At 38.1% G+C, this 21,561-nt stretch overlaps 1 protein-coding gene across 1 annotated transcript in view; it reads left to right on the top strand.

The window, feature by feature from the left end:
- Positions 1–15,589, top strand: part of LOC104998845 (complement factor H-like) — a 94,592-nt gene extending 79,003 nt beyond the window's left edge. The window contains 7 exon segments of the mRNA XM_010854243.1: positions 1,604–1,752; positions 1,755–1,811; positions 3,036–3,209; positions 5,466–5,642; positions 6,705–6,878; positions 13,769–13,951; positions 15,393–15,589. Coding sequence (XP_010852545.1) covers positions 1,604–1,752; positions 1,755–1,811; positions 3,036–3,209; positions 5,466–5,642; positions 6,705–6,878; positions 13,769–13,951; positions 15,393–15,589 — 1,111 coding nt within the window.
- Positions 15,590–21,561: the final 5,972 nt, after the last annotated feature.

Raw genomic sequence — 21,561 nt, 5'->3', positions numbered from 1 at the left:
GGACAGGCTTCCCTGTCTCTCACCATCTCCCAGAGTTTGCCGAAGTTCATGTCCATTGAATTGGTGATGCCATCCAACCATCTCATCCTCTTCCATCCTTTTCTCCTTCAAGAGAAAAGGCAGTAGTTACCTACAAGGAGACCCTTACAAGTATCAGCAGCTTCTGAAGAATCTTTTTTTGGTCACAAGGGACTGGCACAACATATTCAAAGAGATGAAAGTAAAAAAAACTTGCACCCAAGACTACTGTATCCAGGAAAACCATATTGCAACCATAGTGTGATGTCCTTTCACACCTGTCATAATGGCTACCATGAAAAGGACAATATCAAGTGTTGTCAAAGATGTGAAGAAAAGAGAATATTTGTGCACTGTTGGTAGGGTTGTAAACAGGCAGAGTTGCTATGGAAAAGAGGATAGAGTTTCCTTTAAAAAATAAAAATAGGACTACCGTATGATCCAGCAATTCCACTACTGGGTATTTATTCAAAGGAACCAAAAACACTAATCTAAAAAGATACATGTACTCCAATGTTCATTGCACCATTGCATACAATAACCAGGATTTGGAAGCAACCTAGAAAGTCCACTGACAGGTAGATAAAGATGTTTTATATATATACATGCAATATGAACTATAACCAAGCCATAAAATATGAAACATTTCCATTTTCAACAACATGGATGTGTCTGCTACTAAGTTGCTTCAGTCGTGTCCGACTCTGTGTGACCCCATAGACGGCATCTCATCAGGCTCCCCCGTCCCTGGGATTCTCCAGGCAAGAACACTGGAGTGGGTTGCAATTTCCTTCTCCAATGCATGAAAGTGAAAAGTGAAAGTGAAGTTGCTCAGTCATGTCAGACTCTTCATGACCCCATGGACTGCAGCCCACCAGGCTCCTCCATCCATGGGATTTTCCAGATAAGAGTACTGGAATGGGGTGCCATTGCCTTCTCTGGTGGATGTGTCTAGGATGTATTATTTTAAGTGAAGTAGGTAAGATAGAAAAAGATGAATGCCACATGATTTCACTTATTTATGGGATCTAAAAATAAAACAAAACCAAAGGAAAACAGGCTCATATGGATACAAAAAATTAATGAGTTGTTGCAAGAAAAGAGGAGGGGGTTGGCAAGGTAGATACAGGGGATTTAGAAGTACAAACTCCAGTTATGTAATAAAGAAGCCAGCGGGATGTAATATACAGCATACAGAATATGGTCAATAATATTGTAATAAATTTGATATGGACAGATTGCTACTAGACATACTGGTAGTCATTGTATAATGTATGTAAAAGTAAAATCATTTTGTAGCCCATTTGAAGCTAACATACTGTTATACATCCAACATTTCAATAAGAAATTCATTTCAAAAAGGATGAAGGGGCATACTGAACAAGTAGTAGCAGCATTGTGTTTATGGAGACAAATAGCTTGCACATTTCTAATATTTTTGAGTTTTAAAAACCTTTAACTTGTTCCAAGTATTATTTTTCTTCAATTCTTATTTTAAAATCCAAAGTAATATTTGATTGTATTAATATGTTTAATTTAAAGATTATATTTGTACTTTACTCTTTGACCTCTGTACTTCATATAGAAAAATTGGATGTTCTCAACCACCTCAAATAGACCATGGAACCATTAACTCATCTAGCTGTGCAGAAGAAAGGAGAGAAATACATGAACAAAGGCTGTAAGCACATGGCAGGAAGTTAAGTTATGCTTATGAAGAAGGCTTTGAGATATCTGAAATGATGTGATAATATGCCACATGGGAAAGTGGAGCTCTCCACCTCAGTGTGCAGGTGAGGACACTAGGCAAAACAAAATCTATTTTCATTACCATTCATTAAACTAATCAATTGTCATCAAAGTCATGAGATTTGATCCTTTATTTCTAAATACATCAGATCAGTCCCTCGGTTGTGTCTGACTCTTTGCGACCCCATGAATCGCAGCACGCCAGGCCTCCCTGTCCATCATCAACTCCCAGAGTTCACTCAGACTCACGTCCATAGAGTCAGTGATGCCATCCAGCCATCTCATCCTCTGTCGTCCCCTTCTCCTCTTGCCCCCAATCCCTCCCAGCATGAGTCTTTTCCAATAGGTCAACTCTTCGCATGAGGTGGCCAAAGTACTGGAGTTTCAGCTTTAGCAACATTCCTTCCAAAGAAATCCTAGGGCTGATCTCCTTCCGAATGGACTGGCTGGATCTCCTTGCAGTCCAAGGGACTCTCAAGAGTCTTCTCCAACACCACAGTTCAAAAGCATCAATTCTTTGGCACTCAGCCTTCTTCACAGTCCAACTCTCACATCCATAGATGACCACAGGAAAAACCATAGCCTTGACTAGACGAACCTTTGTTTGCAAAGATCTCTGCTTTTGAATATGCTATCTAGGTTGGTCATAACTTTCCTTCTAAGGAGTAAGTGTCTTTTAATTTCATGGCTGCAGTCACCATTTTCAGTGATTTTGGAGCCCAGAAAAATAAAGTCTGACGCTGTTTCCACTGTTTCCCCATCTATTTCCCATGAAGTGATGGGACCGGATGCCATGATCTTCACTTTTCAATCTGGCAATTATTTTGTATTAACACTGGATGTGCAATAAAATTAAACTTAACTATTCATATTAGTAAACCTATTTATATTCCTATCAATTAAAGTTTCAAAAATATGTCATATGTCTTCCCTAAAATCCCGTTTAATTTCTTACAGTATATAGTACTTTTCCTGAGATGATGTTTGGAGTCTCATTGTGTTTTTCTTTTATTACTCATGATTGGTTAGAGCAGCACTGATGGTTTCTTTCATATATTGATAATTTCTGTTTCAAGTTCTTGCTCAAGTGGACACACACCAGAATGGTGATTTTAGGAAAAATTTGTGCACTTTTCTCCCATGTCATGGAGGTTCCTGTATAATCATTTATTATTTTCGAGTAAAATTACCAAATATGTTGACCCAGTACATCAAGTTAAATTTCAAAGTTAGCAAAACATGAAATAATTTTTTTTATATCTTCCCAGGACTTCCTTGTGGACTTCCACCTTATATTCTGAATGGTGTTGTATCTCACAAGAAAGACAGTTACCAATATGGAGAAGAAGTTACTTACAAATGTGATGAAGGGTTTGGAACTGATGGACCTGCATCTATAAGATGTTTAGGAGGGGAATGGTCTTCTCCACAAAATTGTATAAGTATAGTGTTTTCCCTTTTATTCTTAAGCTGACAAATATCTTTTAATTCAAAGCATAAATGGCACAAATAAGAAACTAAACAGTAATTCTAGAATTTAACAAGGTATCTATGAAAAGTTCTGAATTCTGGTAGAGAATTAATAACCCTAGAAATAATAAAATGAAATCTCTCAGTCGTGTCCGACTCTTTGTGACCCCACGGACTGTAGCTTACCAAGCTCCTCGGGCCATGGAATTCTCCAGGCAAGAAAACTGGAGTGGGTCACCATTTCCATCTCCAGGGGATCTTCCTGACCCAGGAATCGAACCCAGGTCTCCTGCATTGTACGAAGACGCTTTAGCATCTGAGCTACCAGGGAAAGTTTGATTTGTTGTTGCAGTTAAGTATTCAGTCATTTCTGACTCTTTGCAACCTCATGGACTGTAGGAAGCCAGGCGTCCCTGTCCTTCACTGTCTCCTGGAGTTTGCTTAAACTCATGTCCATTGAACTGGTGATGCCATTCAACCATCTCTTCCTTTGCAGTCCCCTTCTCCTCCTATCCTCAATCTTTCCCAGCATTAGGGTCTTTTCCAATGAGTTGGCTTTTTGTGTCAGGTGACTTCCCTGATGGCTCAAATGATAAAGCATCTGCCTACAATGTGGGAGACCTAGGTTCAATGCCTGGGTGGGGAAGATCCTCTGGGGAAGGAAATGGCAACCCACTCCAGTACTCTTGCCTGGAAAATCTCATGGACGGAGGAGCCTCGTAAGCTACAGTCCGTGGGGTCGCAAAGAGTTGGACTCGACTTAGGGACTTCACTCACTTTCACTTTCACTTTCATCGGGTGACCAAAGTCTTGGAGCTTCAGCTTCAGCATCAGTCCTTCCACTGAATATTCAGGATCGATTTCTTTTAGGGTTGACTGGCTTGATCTTGAAGTGCAAGGGACTCTCAAGACTCTTCTCCAGCACCACAGTTCAAAAGTATCAATTCTTTGGCACTCAGACTTCTTTATTGTCCAACTCTCAAATTTGTCCATGACTACTGGAAAAGTCATAGCTTTGACTAGGCGGACTTTTGTTGGCAAAGCGATGGCTCTGCTTTTTAATACACTCTAGAGGTTTGTCATAGCTTTTCTTCCAAGGAGCAAGCACCGTTTAATTTCATGGCTGCAGTCACAAACAGCAGTGATTTTAGAGCCCAAGAAAATGAAGTCTGTCACTGTTTTCATTTTTTCCCCATCTATTTGCCATGCAGTGATGGGACCAGGTGCCATGATCTCCATTTTTTGAATGTTGAGTTCTAAGCCAGCATTTTCAATCTCTTCTTTCACCTTCACCAAGAGCCCCTTTAGTTCCTCTTTACTTTCTGCCCTTAAGGTGGTGTCGTCTGAGGCATAGCTGAGGTTATTGGTATTTCTCCTGGCAATCTTGATGCCACCTTGAGCTTCATCCAGCCAGGTATTTTGCATGATGTACTCTGCATATAAGTTAAATAAGCAGGATGACAATATACACCCGTAAAGTACTCTTATTCCAATTTTGACCCAGTCAATTGTCCATGTACAGATCTAACTGATACTTCTTCACCCACATAGAGTTTTCTCAGAGGAAGGTAAGGTGGTCTGATACTCCCATCTCTTCAAGAATTTTCTACAGTTTGTTGTGATCCACACAATCAAGGGCTTTAGCATAGTCAATGAAGCAGAAATAGATGTTTATCTGGAATTCCCTTGCTTTTTCTGTGATCCAATGGAGGTTGGCAATTTGATAACACCAGCTAAATTGTCTTAGTTTCACATCATTTAAGGTGAAGTTTGAGCATCCTCTGATATACATCACAGATTTCAGGTCTCTGTTCCTGTACTATGGCTGAACTTTGCTCTTATCACTACCCAATTTGCTGTTAATTTATCAACCATTTCTTTGTAATATGCAATTTTCTAAGACATTTAACATAATTCAAGGTAACATATTTTTATAAAGGCAAAAATAGAAACATTCATAACTTAGATGGGCTGTCATGGGAGAAGAGAATTTAAATTTGAGAAGTATGCAGCTCTACCTCTTAGAATGTCACCATTCCCATGTTGTATTTTTGATAATATAGTCAATGTGACTAAATCAAGCTTTCTGACACTTGTCTCTAGGTACAAGAGAAATGCTTTAAATATTCATTGGTTTGATATGTAACTTTATTTTCTAGAATATAATCAGTGGTGGCTATGAATCTTTAAAGATATACTAAACAAATGCATATTCTTTTCTCTTTCAGGCACAAATCGTGTTAACTTGCCCACCTTTGATGATGCTGTACTCATAGATCAGGAGAAGGATTTCTATAGGTCAGAAGAACAAGTGGTTTTTAGGTGTCTATCATATTATCAGTTGGATGGATCTAATACTATACAGTGTATTAAGAGCAAATGGATAGGAAGGCCAGCATATAGAGGTACTTTGGTAAAATTTTAAAATTTATGTAAGTGTCTGAAGCAATATAATGTAGAAAATTGCCTCCACTATCATTAAATGGACATAGATTACTTTTAGACCAGGTCAAAAGCAGTTTGTGCCTCAACATAGAAAGAGATGGACTTGTGTTCCCAGTGTTTGGTGTTGTAGCCCAATAGTTCTCAAAGCACAGTCGTGACAGAGCATTCTCAGCACATTCTGTAAACTGTTAGATATGCAAGCAGATTCACAGGCTCACTGAGACTTGTTGAATCTAAACCTCTGGGGCTGAAACTCTGACAATATCTTGATGATTCCCAAGGAATTCTGTGTATATTTCAGTTTAGGACCCATGGCTACAGCCTCTTGTAGTTACAGCCCCTGCATCCCCTGAATCACACTGAGGAATGCACATCATTGATGGTGGTGTCCTTAGCATTTGCCCCAAAATATCATTAAAGTATATATATTTATATTTTTTTTAATTTACACTTTATTTTTCTATTATTTTTCCAGATCTTCTGTTCAGATCTTTAATTAATCATTTTCTCCCTGCAACTATGGTATTCTTCAGAGTGTTTAATTCTTCATCGAGTCTCTAAAGAAGAACCTGATGTGTTTATTTTCTGAAAGGCCCTAAAGTTACATTTCATAAACAGGAGGAATGTTAACCAAATTTTGATGTCAAGTGATATTTTATTATGTTTTCCTTATGATTTATAAGTTCATTTTGAATTTATATACTTTATAATTTTTATTTTACTAACCTCAAAAAGAGATTTCCAGGAAAACTCTTTTTCTTCAGTGCCCTGAAAACTGTTTATCACTTTTCTAGTGAAGTATAGGGGAGAGATTTAAGATACAGAAGTTTAATTCATGCTGAAAAATATTGCTTTATTTCCTTTGCCTTAACTTTACATATAAACTGATGACAATTAGCAGTCTTTCATGATAGATTAACTGTTGAATCAAAACAACCATGGAATATATTTGACATTCTATTTCCTCCTTGCTGTTCATGATAATCATTATATTAGAGATACTTTTTTATCTTTCTAGTCAGATGTTTCCTGGGTGAATCCACCTCAAGTGGAAAATGCTATTATACACAATCAGAAGTCTAGATATCAAAGTGGTGAGAAAGCACATTATGAATGCATCGGGAATTATGACCTCTTTGGGGAGATACATGTGGTATGTTTAAATGGAACTTGGACAAAACCACCTCAGTGCAAAGGTAGAGTATCTTACTCACCCTGTCCACCAAATTTAGAGAATATATTAAGAACAAAATATATTGATACTAAATTAGGATGAAGTAGCTTTTCTGGAATAATTTTTAGTTGCAAAAAAAAAAATGGTGCTGAAAATCCAGTTCTTTTGTGGTCTTAATATGTAATCTAACACGTATATTGTATGACTGTTAACTAGATTTGAGCAGTTGGAATCATGGGACATTTCCTGTCTTAAACATTAAGATACTCAGTTGTTTTCTGAAGAATAAGTGTGTAAAATATACCATAATTACATTTAACAGCCCAAGAAATTCCACTTAGAGACATGGAATAAGCAGCTGGGGCCTGATCACAAAATATGACATAGATGTGGGCAGCTATAACTATGTATGATATTTAAAGGTAGGTTACTAGCTGAGTCCCAGCAGAGCTATTTCAAATCCTACAAGGTGATGCTACTAAAGTGCTACACTCATTACGTCAGCAAATTTTGGAAACCTAGAAGTGGTCACAGGAGTGGAAAAGGTCAATACTCACCAATTCCCAAGAAGGGAAGTACTTGGAAAAAGTGACAGATTTCATTCTTTCAGCTTCACAATCACTGTGGATGGTGATTGCAGCCATGAAATTAAAAGACACTTGGTCCTTGCAAGAAAAGCTATGAAAACCTCAAAAGCATGTTAAGAAACAGAGACATCACTTTCCTAACAAAGGTTCTTATTGTCAATGATATGGTTTTTCAAGCAGTCATGTATGGATATGAATGTTTGACCACAAAGAAGGCTGAGTACCAAAGAACTGATTTTTTTGAACTGTGGTGCTGGAGAAGACTCTTGAGAGTCCCTTATCCTGAAAGGAGATCAAGCCAGTCAATCCTAAAAGAAATCAGTCCTGAATATTCATTGGAAAGACTAATGGTAAAGTTGAAGCTCCAGTATTTTGGCCACCTGATGAGAAGAGCTGACTCACTGGATTAGACCCTGATGTTGGAAAAGTTTAAGGGCAGGAGAAGGGACATCAGAGGATGAGATGGTTGGATGGCGTGATCGACAGAATGGACATGACTTTGAGCAAACTCCCGGGGTAAATGAAGGACAGGGAAGCCTGGCTTGCTACAATCCGTGGGGTTGCAAACAGTCAGAAACAATTGAATGACTGAACAACACAACAGGTACTGATTATGATGTATCTTGACATTAAGTTCTTTGGCTCCATCCCATTTGGAATTCACTGAGCAGTTTTAATATGTAGTTGTTTTTGGTTAATTGCTAAGTCATATGCCCTATTTGAGAAATTTTCAGCCATTATTGAAAAAAATAATTTTGGAGTATATTTCCTATACAATATAGTGTCAGTTTCACTGCACATCAAAGTGAATCAGCTAAACATATACATACACATATCCCCATTCTTTTGGATTTCCTTTCCATTTAGGCCATCAGAAAATGATTGCACAGGGAATCAGCCATTATTTTTTTTTTTATCTCTTATTCTTTATTTTCAACTTCATGGTCAACAGTTCTTTGCTATCTTCCCACAGGTCCTTGAAGCTATGTCCATTTTCTTTTCAGTCTATTTTCAAAGTTAGTTAATATTAAACTTATTGATCCTTCTGCCATCTGCAATATATTGCTGAACCATGTGGTTTTATAATAATCTTTCTAGTTCTATCAATTGGACTAGATTTTTAAAAACCATCATCCAATGATTTCAATATCTGTGTCATCTCAGTGTTGTCTTCTGTTGATTGTTTTTTCTCTTTTGAGGTTTACCTGGTCTTTGGTTTGATAAATGATATTCAACTGTATTTGGACACTTGAGCTTTTATATCTTGAGACTAAGGATATTATTGGACTCCTTCATTAATCAGGCCTCCATTACTGCCACATAGGTTGCAAGTCCCACCTGGCCTTCTCTGACACCAGGAGAAAAGGCAGAGGTTTCTTATTCCCTTATTATGTGGGTGGAAATCTGGGCTGCTTACTTGAACCCTGTAGATCAAAGCATGGAAAGAATTGGTTTCTGCCATCATGTGTTTCTAGACTAAATCAGTTCAGTTCGGTTGCTCAGTTGTTTCTGACTCTTTGCAACCCCATGGACTGCACCACACCAGGCTTCCCTGTCCATCACCAACTCCCAAAGTTTAACTAAACTCATGTCCATCAAGTCAGTGATGCCATCCTACCATCTAATCCTCTGTCAACCCCTTATCCTTCTGCTTTCAATCTTTCTCAGCATCAGGGTCTTTTCCAAAGAGTCAGTCCTTTGCATCAGGTGGCCAAAGTATTGGAGTTCCAGCTTCAGCATCAGTCCTTCCAATGAATATTCAGGACTGATTCCCTTTAGGACTGACTGGTTTGATCTCCTTACATTCCAAGGGACTCTCAAGAGTCTTCTCCAACACCACAGTTCAAAAGCATCGATTTATTGATGCTCAGCTTTCTTTATAGTCCAACTCTCATATCCATACATGACAACTGGAAAAACTATAGCTTTCACTAGACAGAAATTTGTTGGCAAAGTAATATCTCTGCTCTTTAATATGCTGTCTAGGTAGGTCATAACTTTTTTCTAAGGAGCAAGTGTCTTTTAATTTCATGGCTTCATTCACCATCTACAGTGATTTTGGAGCCCCCCAAAGTAAAGTCTGTCACTGTTTCCATTTTTTACCATCTATTTGCTATGAAGTGATGGTACCGGATGCCATGACCTTTGTTCTCTAAATGTTGATTTTTAAGCCAACTTTTTTACTCTCCTCTTTCACTTTCATCAGGAGACTCTTTAATTCTTCTTCACTTTCTGCCATAAGGGTGGTATTATCTGCATATCTGAGTTTGTTGATATTTCTCCTGACAATCTTGATTCCAGGTTGTCCTTCATCCAGCTTGGAATTTAGCATGATGTACTCTGCCTATAAGTTAAGTAAGCAGGCTGACAGTATACATCCTTGATATACTCCTTTCCTGATTTGGAAGCAGTTTGTTCTTCCATGTCTGATTCTAACTGTGGCTTCTTGACCTGCATACAGATTTCTCAGGAGGCAGGTAAGGTGTTCAGTTCAGTTCAGTCACTCAGTCGTGTCCGACTCTTTGTGACCCCATGAATCACAGCAGTCCAGGCCTCCCTGTCCATCACCAACTCCCAGAGTTCACTCAGACTCACGTCCATCGAGTCAGCAATGCCATCCAGCCATCTCATCCTCTGTCGTCCCCTTCTCCTCCTGCCCCCAATCCCTCCCAGCATCAGAGTCTTTTCCAATGAGTCAACTCTTCACATGAGGTGGCCAAAGTACTGGAGTTTCAGCTTTAGCATCATTCCTTCCAAAGAAATCCCAGGGCTGATCTCCTTCAGAATGGCCATCTATTTATTTCCACAGCACATTGTGATCCACAGAGTCAAAGGCTTTGGCGTAGTCAATAAAGCAGAAGTAGATTATTTTGTGGAACTCTCTTGCATTTTTGATGATACAACGAATGTTGGCAATTTGATCTCTGGTTCCTCTGCCTTCTCTGAATCCAGCTTGAACATCAGGAATTTCGTGGGTCACGTGCTGTTGAAGCCTACCTAGCTTGGAGAAACTTAAGCATTACTTTACTGATGTGTGAGATGAATGTAATTGTATGGTAGTTTGAACATTATTTGGTATTGGAATGAAAACTAACATTTTCCAGTCCTGTGGTCACTGCCATATTTTCAAAATTTGTTGGCATATTGAGTGCAGTACTTAAAGAGCATCATCTTTTAGGATTTGAAATAGCTCAAATGGAATTCCTTCACCTCCACTAGCTTTGTTCGCAGTGATGCTTCCTAAGGCCCACTTGACTTTGTATTCTAGAATGTCTGGCTCTAGGTGAGTGATCACACAAATGTGGTTATCTGGGTCATGAAGATCTTTTTTGTATAGTTCTTCTGTGTATTCTTGCCACTTCTTTTTAATATCTCTCACTTCTGTTGGATCCATACCATTTTTGTCCTTTATATTGCCCATCTTTGTATGAACTGTCCTTGGTATCTCTAAGTTTCTTGAAGATATCTCTAAGTTTCTTGAAGATATCTCTAATCTTTCCCAATCTATTGTTTTCCTCTATTTCTTTGCACTAAACACTGAGGAAGGCTTTCTTATCTCTCCTTGCTGTTCTTTGGAACTATCCATTCAAATGGTTTTCTCTTTACTTTTCTCTTTTACCTTTAGAGTCTTTTCTTTTATAAACTATTTGTAAGGGCTACAGAGGCAACCATTTTACCTTTTTAAATTTATTTTTATTGGGGATGGTTTTGATCCCTGCCTCCCAGGAAACTCTGTCCATAGTTGTTCAAGCATTTTGTCTTATCAGATCTAATCTCTTGAATCTATTTGTCACTTTCACTCTATAATCATAAGGGATTTGATTTAGGTCATGCCTGAATGGTCTAGTGGTTTTTCACATCTTTCTTCAATTTAAGTATGAATTTGGCAACAAAGAGTTCATGACCTGAGTCACAGTCAGCTCCCAGTCATGTTTTTGCTGACTGTATAGAGCTTCTCCATCTTTGGCTGCAAAGAATATAATCAATCTGATTTTGGTATTAACCATTTGGTGATGTCCATGTGTAGAGTTTTCACTTGTGTTGTTGGAAGAGGGTGCTTTCTATGACCAGTGTGTTCTCTTGGCAAAACTCTGTTACCCTTTGCCCTGCTTCATTTTGTACTATAACGCCAAATTTGCCTGTTACTCCAGTTATCTCTTGACTTCCCAATTTTGCTTTTAAGTCCCCTATAATGAAAAGGACATCTTTTGGGGTGTCAGTTCTAGAAGATTTTGTTCGTCTTCAGAAAACCATTCCACTTCAACTTCTTCAGCATTACTGTTTAGGGCATAGACCTGGATTATGGTGATAGTTAATGGTTTGCTTTGGAAATGAATAGCAATCATTTTGTCATTTCTGAGATTGCATGCAAGCACTGCATTTTAGACTGTTTTCTTGACTAACATGGCTACTCCATTTCTTCTTAGGGATTCTTGCTCACAGTAGTAGATATACTGGTCATCTGAGTTAAATTCACCCATTCCAGTCCATTTTAGTTTGCTGGTTTTTAAAATGCCGATGTTCATTCTTGCAGTCTCCTGTTTGGCCACTTCCAATTTGCCTTGATTCATGGACCTAACATTCCAGGTCCCTATGCAATAGTGTTCTTTACAGCATCAGACTTTACTTCCATCACCAGTCACACCCACAATTGGGTGTTGTTTTTGCTTTTTCTCTGTCTCTTCATTCTTTCTGGAATTATTTCTCCACTGATCTCCTACATTTTGGGCACCACCACACCTGAGGAGTTCATCTTTCTGTGTCCTATCTTTTTGCCTTTTCATTATGTTCATGGGCTTCTCAAGGCAAGAATACTGAAGTGGTTTGCCATTCTCTTCTCCAGTGGACTGCATTTTGTCAAAACTCTCCACCATGACCCGTCCATCTTGAGTGGCCCTATACAGCATGGCTCAGAGTTTCTTGGAGTTATACAAGGCCATTGTCCATGCGATCAGATTGGTTAGCTTTCTGAGATTGTGGCTTTCATTCTGTCTGCCCTCTGATGGATGAGGATAAGAGGCTTACGGAAGCTTCCTGATGAGAGAGACTAACTCAGGGGGAAACTGGGTCTTGGTCTGATGGAAGGAGTCATGCTCAGTAAATCTTTCCACAAATTTTCTGTTGATAGGTGGGACCGTGTTCCCTCTCTGTTTTTGTCCTGTGGCCAAACTATGGTGGAGATAAGAAAGATACTGGTGACCTTCTTCAAAAGGTCTTATGCATACACTGCTGCACTCAATGCCCCAAAACCTGCAGCAGGCCACTGCTAACCCATGCCTCTGCTGAAGACTCCTGGACACTGACAGGCAAATCTGGTTCAGTCTCTTGTGGGATCACTGCTTCTATCTCTTGGGTCTGTTGTGCACAAGGTTTTGTTTGTACCCTCTAAAAGTCTATTTCTGCAGTCCTGTGTAAGTTCTGACAGCTCTGTGGTGGGGTTAATTGCAGCCTCCTCCAAGAAAGCTTATGCAAACCCAGGTCTACAGCACCCAGAGCCCCTGCTCCTGTAGCAGTGCACTGCTCACCTGTACTTCTGCAGGAGACAGTCAGATACAATTCTGGCTTAGTTTCTGTGGGGTCTCTGGGTCCTGGTGCACACAAGGACTTAGTGTGCACACTTCGTGTATACTACTAGAATAAGTCAGTATTGTGAAAACTGTGTCTTAGCTACTCTTTTCTGGGCCTTTTCCTAAAGAGATCAACTGCTTCTTGAAACTTTTCTTTCTGAACTTGTGTTATTTCTGGGTTGCTGTCTCAGTGGCCCATTCAGGATACATAGAAGGCAAGATGAAAACCCAAAAGACTCTCTTGAGTATAACTCTTTGAATCCAAAGGTCCCTAAGCAGATTGACTTACTACGTGTTTCACAGTCTCCTGTTTTGGTTTTTATAATATGTTCAGAACCTTTATTTGGCAGAAGGAATACTTAGCAGATGCTATAAGCACAAATATTTTTACCTCATCTTGTCCAGAAATGGAAGCCAAAAAATTTCTTTTCACAGGCACTGCAACATGTTGTATAAAAGGGTAACTTTTTTTATCTTAGCTATCCATCTTTCCAGCATATACTCTGAAAGAAAACATGTTGAACATTAGGACACTGCAAAGCAGACATATTTGTTAAAGTACTATATGTGCTTCCATGGTGGTAAAATAGGGTCTTAAAATGTGTATTTCTGATTAAGTGATTAAAATTCCTCCTACAAATCATTTCTGTCATCAGAAATCATAAGTTTTAATATGACATATTTGGCTGCATTTTTATTTTATTTATTTAAAACTTTAGGGGTTGTCTTTGAATAAAGCAAACACCATTATTTTTTAAACTCTTAAGGAAAATGTAGGCCTCCTCCAACAATAGAAAATGGAGACATTACCTCACTCCTGAAATCAGTATATCCTCCAGGAATGATTGTTGAGTACTGGTGTCAGCTCTACTACGAACTTCGGGGAAACAGAAACGTAGTATGTCAGAATGGAGAGTGGTCAGAACCACCAAAATGCTTAGGTAAATGCTTTAAACTTCTCTTGGATCCTGGGATAATCCTTATACTCAGCATGATGTTTAACTGTTTTTAATATGATTTTTATGGATTAAATAACAACCATCGCCTCTTGAGAAATTTGTATTCAGGTCAGGAAGCAACAGTTTGAACTGGACATGGAACAACAGACTGGTTCCAAATAGGAAAAGGAGTACGTCAAGGCTGTATATTGTCACCCTGCTTATTTAACTTATATGCAGAGTACATCATGAGAAATGCTGGGCTGGAAGAAGAATAAGCTGGAATCAAGATTGCCTGGAGAAATATCAATAACCTCAGATATGCAGATGACACCACCCTTATGGCAGAAAGTGAAGAGGAAGTAAAAAGCCTCTTGATGAAAGTCAAAGTGGAGAGTGAAAAAGTTTGTCTTAAAGCTCAACATTCAGAAAACGAAGATCATGCCATCCGGTCCCATAACTTCATGGGAAATAGATGGGGAAACAGTGGAAACAGTGTCAGACTTTATTTTGGGGGGCTCAAAAATCACTGCAAATGGTGACTGCAGCCATGAAATTAAAAGACGCTTACTCCTTGGGAGGAAAGTTATGTTCAACCTAGACAGCATATTCCAAGCAGAGACATTACTTGCCAACAAAGGTCCATCTGGTCAAGGCTATGGTTTTTCCTGTGGTCATGTATGGATGTGAGAGTTGGACTGTGAAGAAGGCTGAGCGCTGAAGAATTGATGCTTTTGAACTGTGGTGTTGGAGAAGACTCTTGAGAGTCCCTTGGACTGCAAGGAGATCCAACCAGTCCATTCTGAGGGAGATCATCCCTGGGATTTCTTTGGAAGGAATGATGCTAAAGCTGAAACTCCAGCACTTTGGCCACCTCATGCGAAGAGTTGACTCATTGGAAAAGACTCTGGTTCTGGGAGGGATTGGGGGCAGGAGGAGAAGGGGACGACAGAGGATGAGATGGCTGGATGGCATCACTGACTCCATGGACGTGAATCTCAGTGAACTCCGGGAGTTTGTGATGGACAGGGAGGCCTGGTGTGCCGTGGTTCATGGGGTTGTAAAGAGTCAGACACTACTGAGCGACTGAATTGAACTGAACTGATTCTGTTGCATGCTTCACCACCAAGTATTAATATCTGTATATAGAAATAAAGTTAGAAAATTTCATATTCAAGTAACAATGGCTCCTTTATGAAAGCTCTTCATATGATAACTGACATTATGAATTTTTCATTATAACGTTTAATTATTACACTAAACAAAGTATCTCATTGTTATAATATTAATTTTGTTAATATGATGATACCTACACTATACATTTTCAGTATATTGGTTTGGAAAGATTTGAGGAAGAATTCATGGACCAAAGTTCTTGAAACCCTAAAATTCTGAAGAAAATATTTGCATATTACTCAAAGGTTCATGTTTATTTTCTTTTTAGAGGCATGTGTAATTTCAGAAGAAACAATGAAAAATCATCACATACAGTTAAGATGGAAACATGATACAAAACTTTACTCTAAAACAGAGGATAATATTGTATTTATGTGCCAACATGGTTATCGTCGAATGACACCACAACATACATTTCGAACAACTTGTCAGGAAGGAAAAGTGGTGTATCCTTGTTGTGGATAAAACATTGACTAAATGCAGTTGTAAATCTGAAATATGTACATGTATTCAGATTTCTCCTTATTAATTCAATTCTGTTTATTTTATCAAGTATTTTTAAAATTCTTGATTCATAAATCAGATTTGTGTTCAATATTATGGGGACAATATAATTGAGAGATGATGGGAGACCAAAGAATCACTTCTTAAAAGTACTTCATTGAACTTGGAATATCAAAATGTTACGTGTCCTGTTCATGAAATATTTACAGCAAGAAATTAGATTCAATCACTTCCATGCCTCCTTCCATCCATCAGTTTCCTAACTTTCTTAAAGCTTTCTTCTGAGCGTTTCTGAAACTCTGTTTTAGCATACATGGGAAAAAAAGTGTGGAAAGAAATGGAAAACATTCAAAATATTGATAATATCATCTAACAAACATATAGAAGCAAACTATGTCATACTTATTTATGTCAGTAATTAAACATCAGTAGTTTATCTTACTTTTGCTCATCTATCAATAGATGAATAAATAAAAAATGATGAAACACATAATATTTTCAGTTCAGTTCAGTCACTCAGTCGCTTCTGACTCTTTGTGACCCCACTGCAGCACTCCAGGCCTCCCTGTCCATCAGCAACTCCCAGAGCTTACTCAAACTCATGTCCATTCATTCAGTGATGCCATTCAACCATCTCATCCTCTGTCGATCCTTTCTCCTCCCTCCTTCAATCTTTCCCAGCATCAGGGCCTTTTCAAATGAGTCAGCTCTTCACATCAGGTGGCCAATATATTCGAGTTTCAGCTTCAGCATCAGTCCTCCCAATGAACATTCAGGACAGATTTCCTTTAGGCTGGACTGGTTGGATCTTATAATATTTTGCAAGATGCTTATCAAAGGACACATAATAATTCAAATAAAGAACAATGAGAATCACATTGCATAACTACTCTAACATGGCATATAAGTGATTAAAAAATTCAATATTAAATATAAACACACACAAATAAAGACACTCTGCTTTAAGCACTGAATAACTTTTTCTAGATGAATATTGGCAAAAAAAATGCAAGAAAATATGTAGTATAGCTAGAGTTGAATTCAGAGATAATAGGTGTAAAATGTGTTTAACTTCTTTTTACTTACACGAATTCTTGAATTTTTCTGTCTTTAACATATATCAACTTTGAACCACAAAATATTTCTAAAATAAAGAAATATGCAAAGTGACACAACATGAGTTTTAGAGATCGATTTGGTAATGAACTCCAGGTCTAGAAACGTTTTCCTGATTTTGCTGGTACAGAGCATTTTAGAAACACTCACCACCAGTCTGAAAGGTGATTTTTATACTTGTACATTTTAAACAGTATATTAAGCTTAAATCAGTTAACTGTAAACATTTTAAATTTATAAATATCATTAATATTTTATTATTAAAATAGAGATATAAATAAGCTAAAATATTTAAGGTGATATTTCATTACTTTGTGCTGCATCAAGTCAGGTGACCTTCATAGTCTAAGAAGCATGGTCATCACCATTGGTGCTAATTGATTTAAATCTGAATTGCTAGTAACAGCTGATTTTCTCAAACTTAAATGAAATTGTTACAGTAGATAAGTTACCTTTGCTGTAAATGTTAACATTATTGTAGATATTATTTCTCCAAAATTTTCAACTAATGGTTGTAGAATCTATTTATGACCCAAGGCTGCAAGCAGTTATTTCACTGTTGTCTAGAAAATGGCGATTTTTAAAGATCATTTCTATCATTTTTCTTCATTTATTGTCATTCAGTGTAAAGATGAGTGTTAATTTACAGACTCTGTTCATAATCAACTTTCACCTAAAAAGTTTTAGCAAATCTTTAAAATAATTTGTTTTTAAATAATTTTAATTGACATAGAAATTGAAGAAAGTGAAGAAAACCACTAGACCATTCAGTTATGACCTAAATCAAATCCTTTATGACTATACAGTGGAAGTGAGAAATAGATTTAAGGGCCTAGATCTGATAGACAGAGTGTCTGATGAACTATGGACGGTGGTTCATGACATTGTACAGGAGACAGAAATCAAGACCATTCCAAGAAAAAAAAAATGCAAAAAAAAGGCAAAATGGCTGTCTGAGGAGGTCTTATGAATAACTGAAAAGAAGGGAAGTGAAAAGCAAAAGAGAAAAGGAAAGATACACCTATTTGAATGTAAAGTTCCAAAGAATAGCATGGAGAGATAAGAAAGCCTTCCTCAGTGATCAATGCAAAGAAATAGGGGAAACAATAGAATGGGAAAGACTAGAGATCACTTCAAGAAAATTAGAGATACCAAAGGAACATTTCATGCAAGGATGGACTCAATAAAGGACAGAAATGGTATGGGCCTAAAAGAAGCAGAAGATATTAAGAAGAGGTGGCAAGAATACACAGAAGAACTGTACAGAAAAGATCTTCACGACCCAGATAATCATGATGGTATGATCACTTACCTAGAACCAGACATCCTGGAATGTGAAGTCAAGCAAACCTTAGGAAGCATCACTACAAACAAAGCTGGTAGAGGTGATGGAATTCCAGTTAAGCTATTTCAAATCCTGAAAGATGATGCTGTGAAAGTGATACACTCAATATGCCAGCGAATTTGGAAAACTCAGCACTGTCCACAGGACTGGAAAAGGTCAGTTTTCATTCCAGTCCCAAAGAAAGGTAATGCCCAAGAACGCTCAAACTACCACACAATTGTGCTCATCTCACATGCTAGTACAATAATGCTCAAAATTCTCCAAGCCATCTTCAATAGCAAGTGAATTGTGAACTTACAGATGTTCAAACTGGTTTCAGAAAAGGCAGAAGAACCAGAGATCAAACTGTCAACCTGTGCTGGATCATCAAAAAAGCAAGAGAGTTTCAGAAAAACATCTATTTCTGCTTTATTGACTATGCCAAAACCTTTGACAGTGTGGATCACAATAAAGTGTGGAAAATTCTTCAAGACATGAGAATACCAAATCACCTGACCTGCCTCTTGAGAAATCTGTAGGCAGGTCAGGAAGAAACAGTTAGAACTGGACATGGAACAACAGTCTGGTTCCAAATAGGAAAAGGAGTATGTCAAGGTTGTATATTGTCACCCTACTTATTTAACTTATATTCAGAGTACATCATGAGAAAAGCTGAGCTGTAGAAAGCATATGCTGGAAATAAGATTTCTGGGAGAAATATCAATCACCTCAGATATGCAGATGACACCACCCTTATGGCAGAAAGTGAAGAAGAACTAAATAGCCTCTTGATGAAAGTGAAGGAGGAGAGTGAAAAAATTGGCTTAAAGCTTAACATTCACAAAACTAAGATCTTGGCATCCGGTCCCATCACTTCATGGCAAATAGATGGGGAAACAGTGGAAACAGTGTCAGACTATTTTTCTGGGCTCCAAAATCACTGCAGATGGTGATTGCCGCCATAAAATTAAAAGACACTTACTCCTTGGAAGGAAAGTTACCAACCGTGACACTTTATTAAAAAGCAGAGACATTATTTGACAACAATGATCCGTTTAGTCAAGGCTATGGTTTTCCCAGTGCTCATGTATGGATGTGAAAGTTGGACTATAACGAAAGCTGAGCGCCAAAGAATTGATGCTTTTTAACTGTGGTGTTGGAGAAGACTCCTCAGAGTCCCTTGGATTGCAAGGAGATCCAACCAGTCCATCCTAAAGAAAATCAGTCCAGGGTGTTCATTGGACGGACTGATGTTGAAGCTGAAACTCCAATACTTTGGCCACCTGATGGGAAGGGCTGACTCATTTGAAAAGACCCTGATGCTGGGAAAGATTGAGGGCAGGAGGAGAAGGGGACGACAGAGGATGAGATCATTGCATGGCATCACCGACTCAATGGACATGGGTTTGGGTGGACCCTGGGAATGGTGATGGACAGGGAGGTGTGGCATGCTACAGTTCATGGGGTCACAAAGAGTCAGATACAACTGAGCGACTGAACTGAACTGAATCTTATCTTTTTGATGTGATAGTTTGCTCTTTTTATAGTGTGTATTTATTAACAAATAGTTATAAATATAGTAATTTTTGCACTCTTGTACTTTAACTTTTATATAGATATTTAACATTCCATTTCAAAGTACTATAGTGTTCTGAATACAAATGTGCACTTATGTTTACCACTATACTACATATTTTCATGGTATTAATTAGCACTCTTTTACTTCATCTTGAAAAATTATTTTAGTGTTTCTAGTAAGGAAGGTATGCGTGCATGCTCAGTCACTTCAGTCATGTCCAACCCTTTGCGACCCTATGATGGTATCCCACCAGGCTTCTCTGTCCATGGGGTTCTCCAGGCAAGAATACTGGAGTGTGCTGCCATACACACCTCAAGGAAGGTCTAATTGTGTTATATTTCTTCAGTATTTGTTGGTCTGGAGAAGTCTATATTCTTTTCATTTCTGAATGGTATTTTCCAAATAAAGTGCTCTTGGTTGGCAGTTTTCTCTTTCAGCATTTGAAATATATCATCTGACTTTCTCCTGACCCACTAGGTTTCTGCTGAGAAATATGCCAGAGCAAAATGAAGGTTTCTTAGTAAGTTTCATGGTTTTTGTTTTGTTTTGTTAGCTTATATGTTATTTCCTCATGCTGCCTTTATGACTTCTGTATTTTGCTTTGACTTTGCAATTTTATTATATGTGTGTTTTAGAGGATTTTTTATACTGATTTTGTTTGGTCACCTGTAAGCTTCCTGAACTTTTACCATTACTTCTTTAAATACATTTTACTCAGCCCTTTCATCTTTAAATACATTTTCTGCACTCATCTCCTTCTTTCCTCTTTCCGGAACTTCAATAATTTGAAAACTGGTTCTATTGATGATGTACCATAAATCATTTAGCCTTTCTTTGCTCTTTTTCATTATTTTATTTAAGATTTTTGTTTCTTTTTATTTTGTTTTTCATCCCTCCTGACTGGATAACTTCGATATGTCATTTATATCATAGATTCATTCTTCTGCTTGTTTCAGTCTTCAGTTGATAGTCTCTAATGCATTTTCATTTCATCCTTGGGTCCTTCAGCATCAAAATTTTGGGATTTTTTAATGATTTATGTATTTTTATTAAACTTCTTGGACTGCAAGGAGATCCAACTAGTCCATCCTAAAGGAAATCAATCCTGAATATCCACTGGGAGTACTGATGTTGAAGCTGAAACTCCAATACTTTGGCCACCTGATGCGAAGAGCCGACTCATTTGAAAAGACCCTGATGCTGGGAAAGATTGAGACAGGAGGAAAAGGGGACGACAGAGGATGAGATGGTTGGATGGCATCACCGACTCAATGGACATGGACTTGGGTGGACTCCGGGAGTTGGTGCTGGACAGGGAGGCCTGGCGTGCTGCAGTTCATGGGGTTGCAAAGAGTAAGACAGTACTGAGCAACTGAACTGACTGACTGACTGCTTAAACTTCTAATTTTGTCCATTTTTTACTGTTCATTTGTTTGTTGTTCTCATGTTTTTGTTTGATTATTTCACTGCATTTTCTCTAGCACAGTGAGTCATTTAAAACAGCTATTTTGAAGTCTTCATTGGGTAAGTCACAGATCTCTAATCTTCTGGTGTGAATAGTGAAGATTTTTATACTTTGTTGGTGTCATGATACCTTGAGTTCATGTCCCTTGAAGTTCTGTGGTGTTTTTCTAATTGAAGTGTTATTCTCCATTGGATGAGAGACAACTTCCTTCATCCCTGCTAGAGACTCTGCAGCTACCTCAGATCTTCTTTAGTGGCACTTGCTGACACGTATCATGCTTCTTTTGTCAGAATTTCTGTGCTGCTATGTCTTGTCTAGATAGTGAGTGCACCAGAACGGGTGCTGGCAGCCTGTCTTTTGTTTCCCCAAAAGCAGCACTACATCATAATCTTGTGTTCTATCTTGGCTGGCAGGTTTGAGACTAATTTTTGTGCATGCTCAGTTCAGTT

The sequence above is a fragment of the Bison bison genome, unplaced genomic scaffold (assembly GCF_000754665.1).
Source record: "Bison bison bison isolate TAMUID 2011002044 unplaced genomic scaffold, Bison_UMD1.0 scf7180017864338, whole genome shotgun sequence".
Taxonomy (NCBI): domain Eukaryota; kingdom Metazoa; phylum Chordata; class Mammalia; order Artiodactyla; family Bovidae; genus Bison; species Bison bison.
The sequence above is the reverse complement of the archived record's forward strand: the minus strand, read 5'-3'. Positions and strand labels throughout refer to the sequence as shown.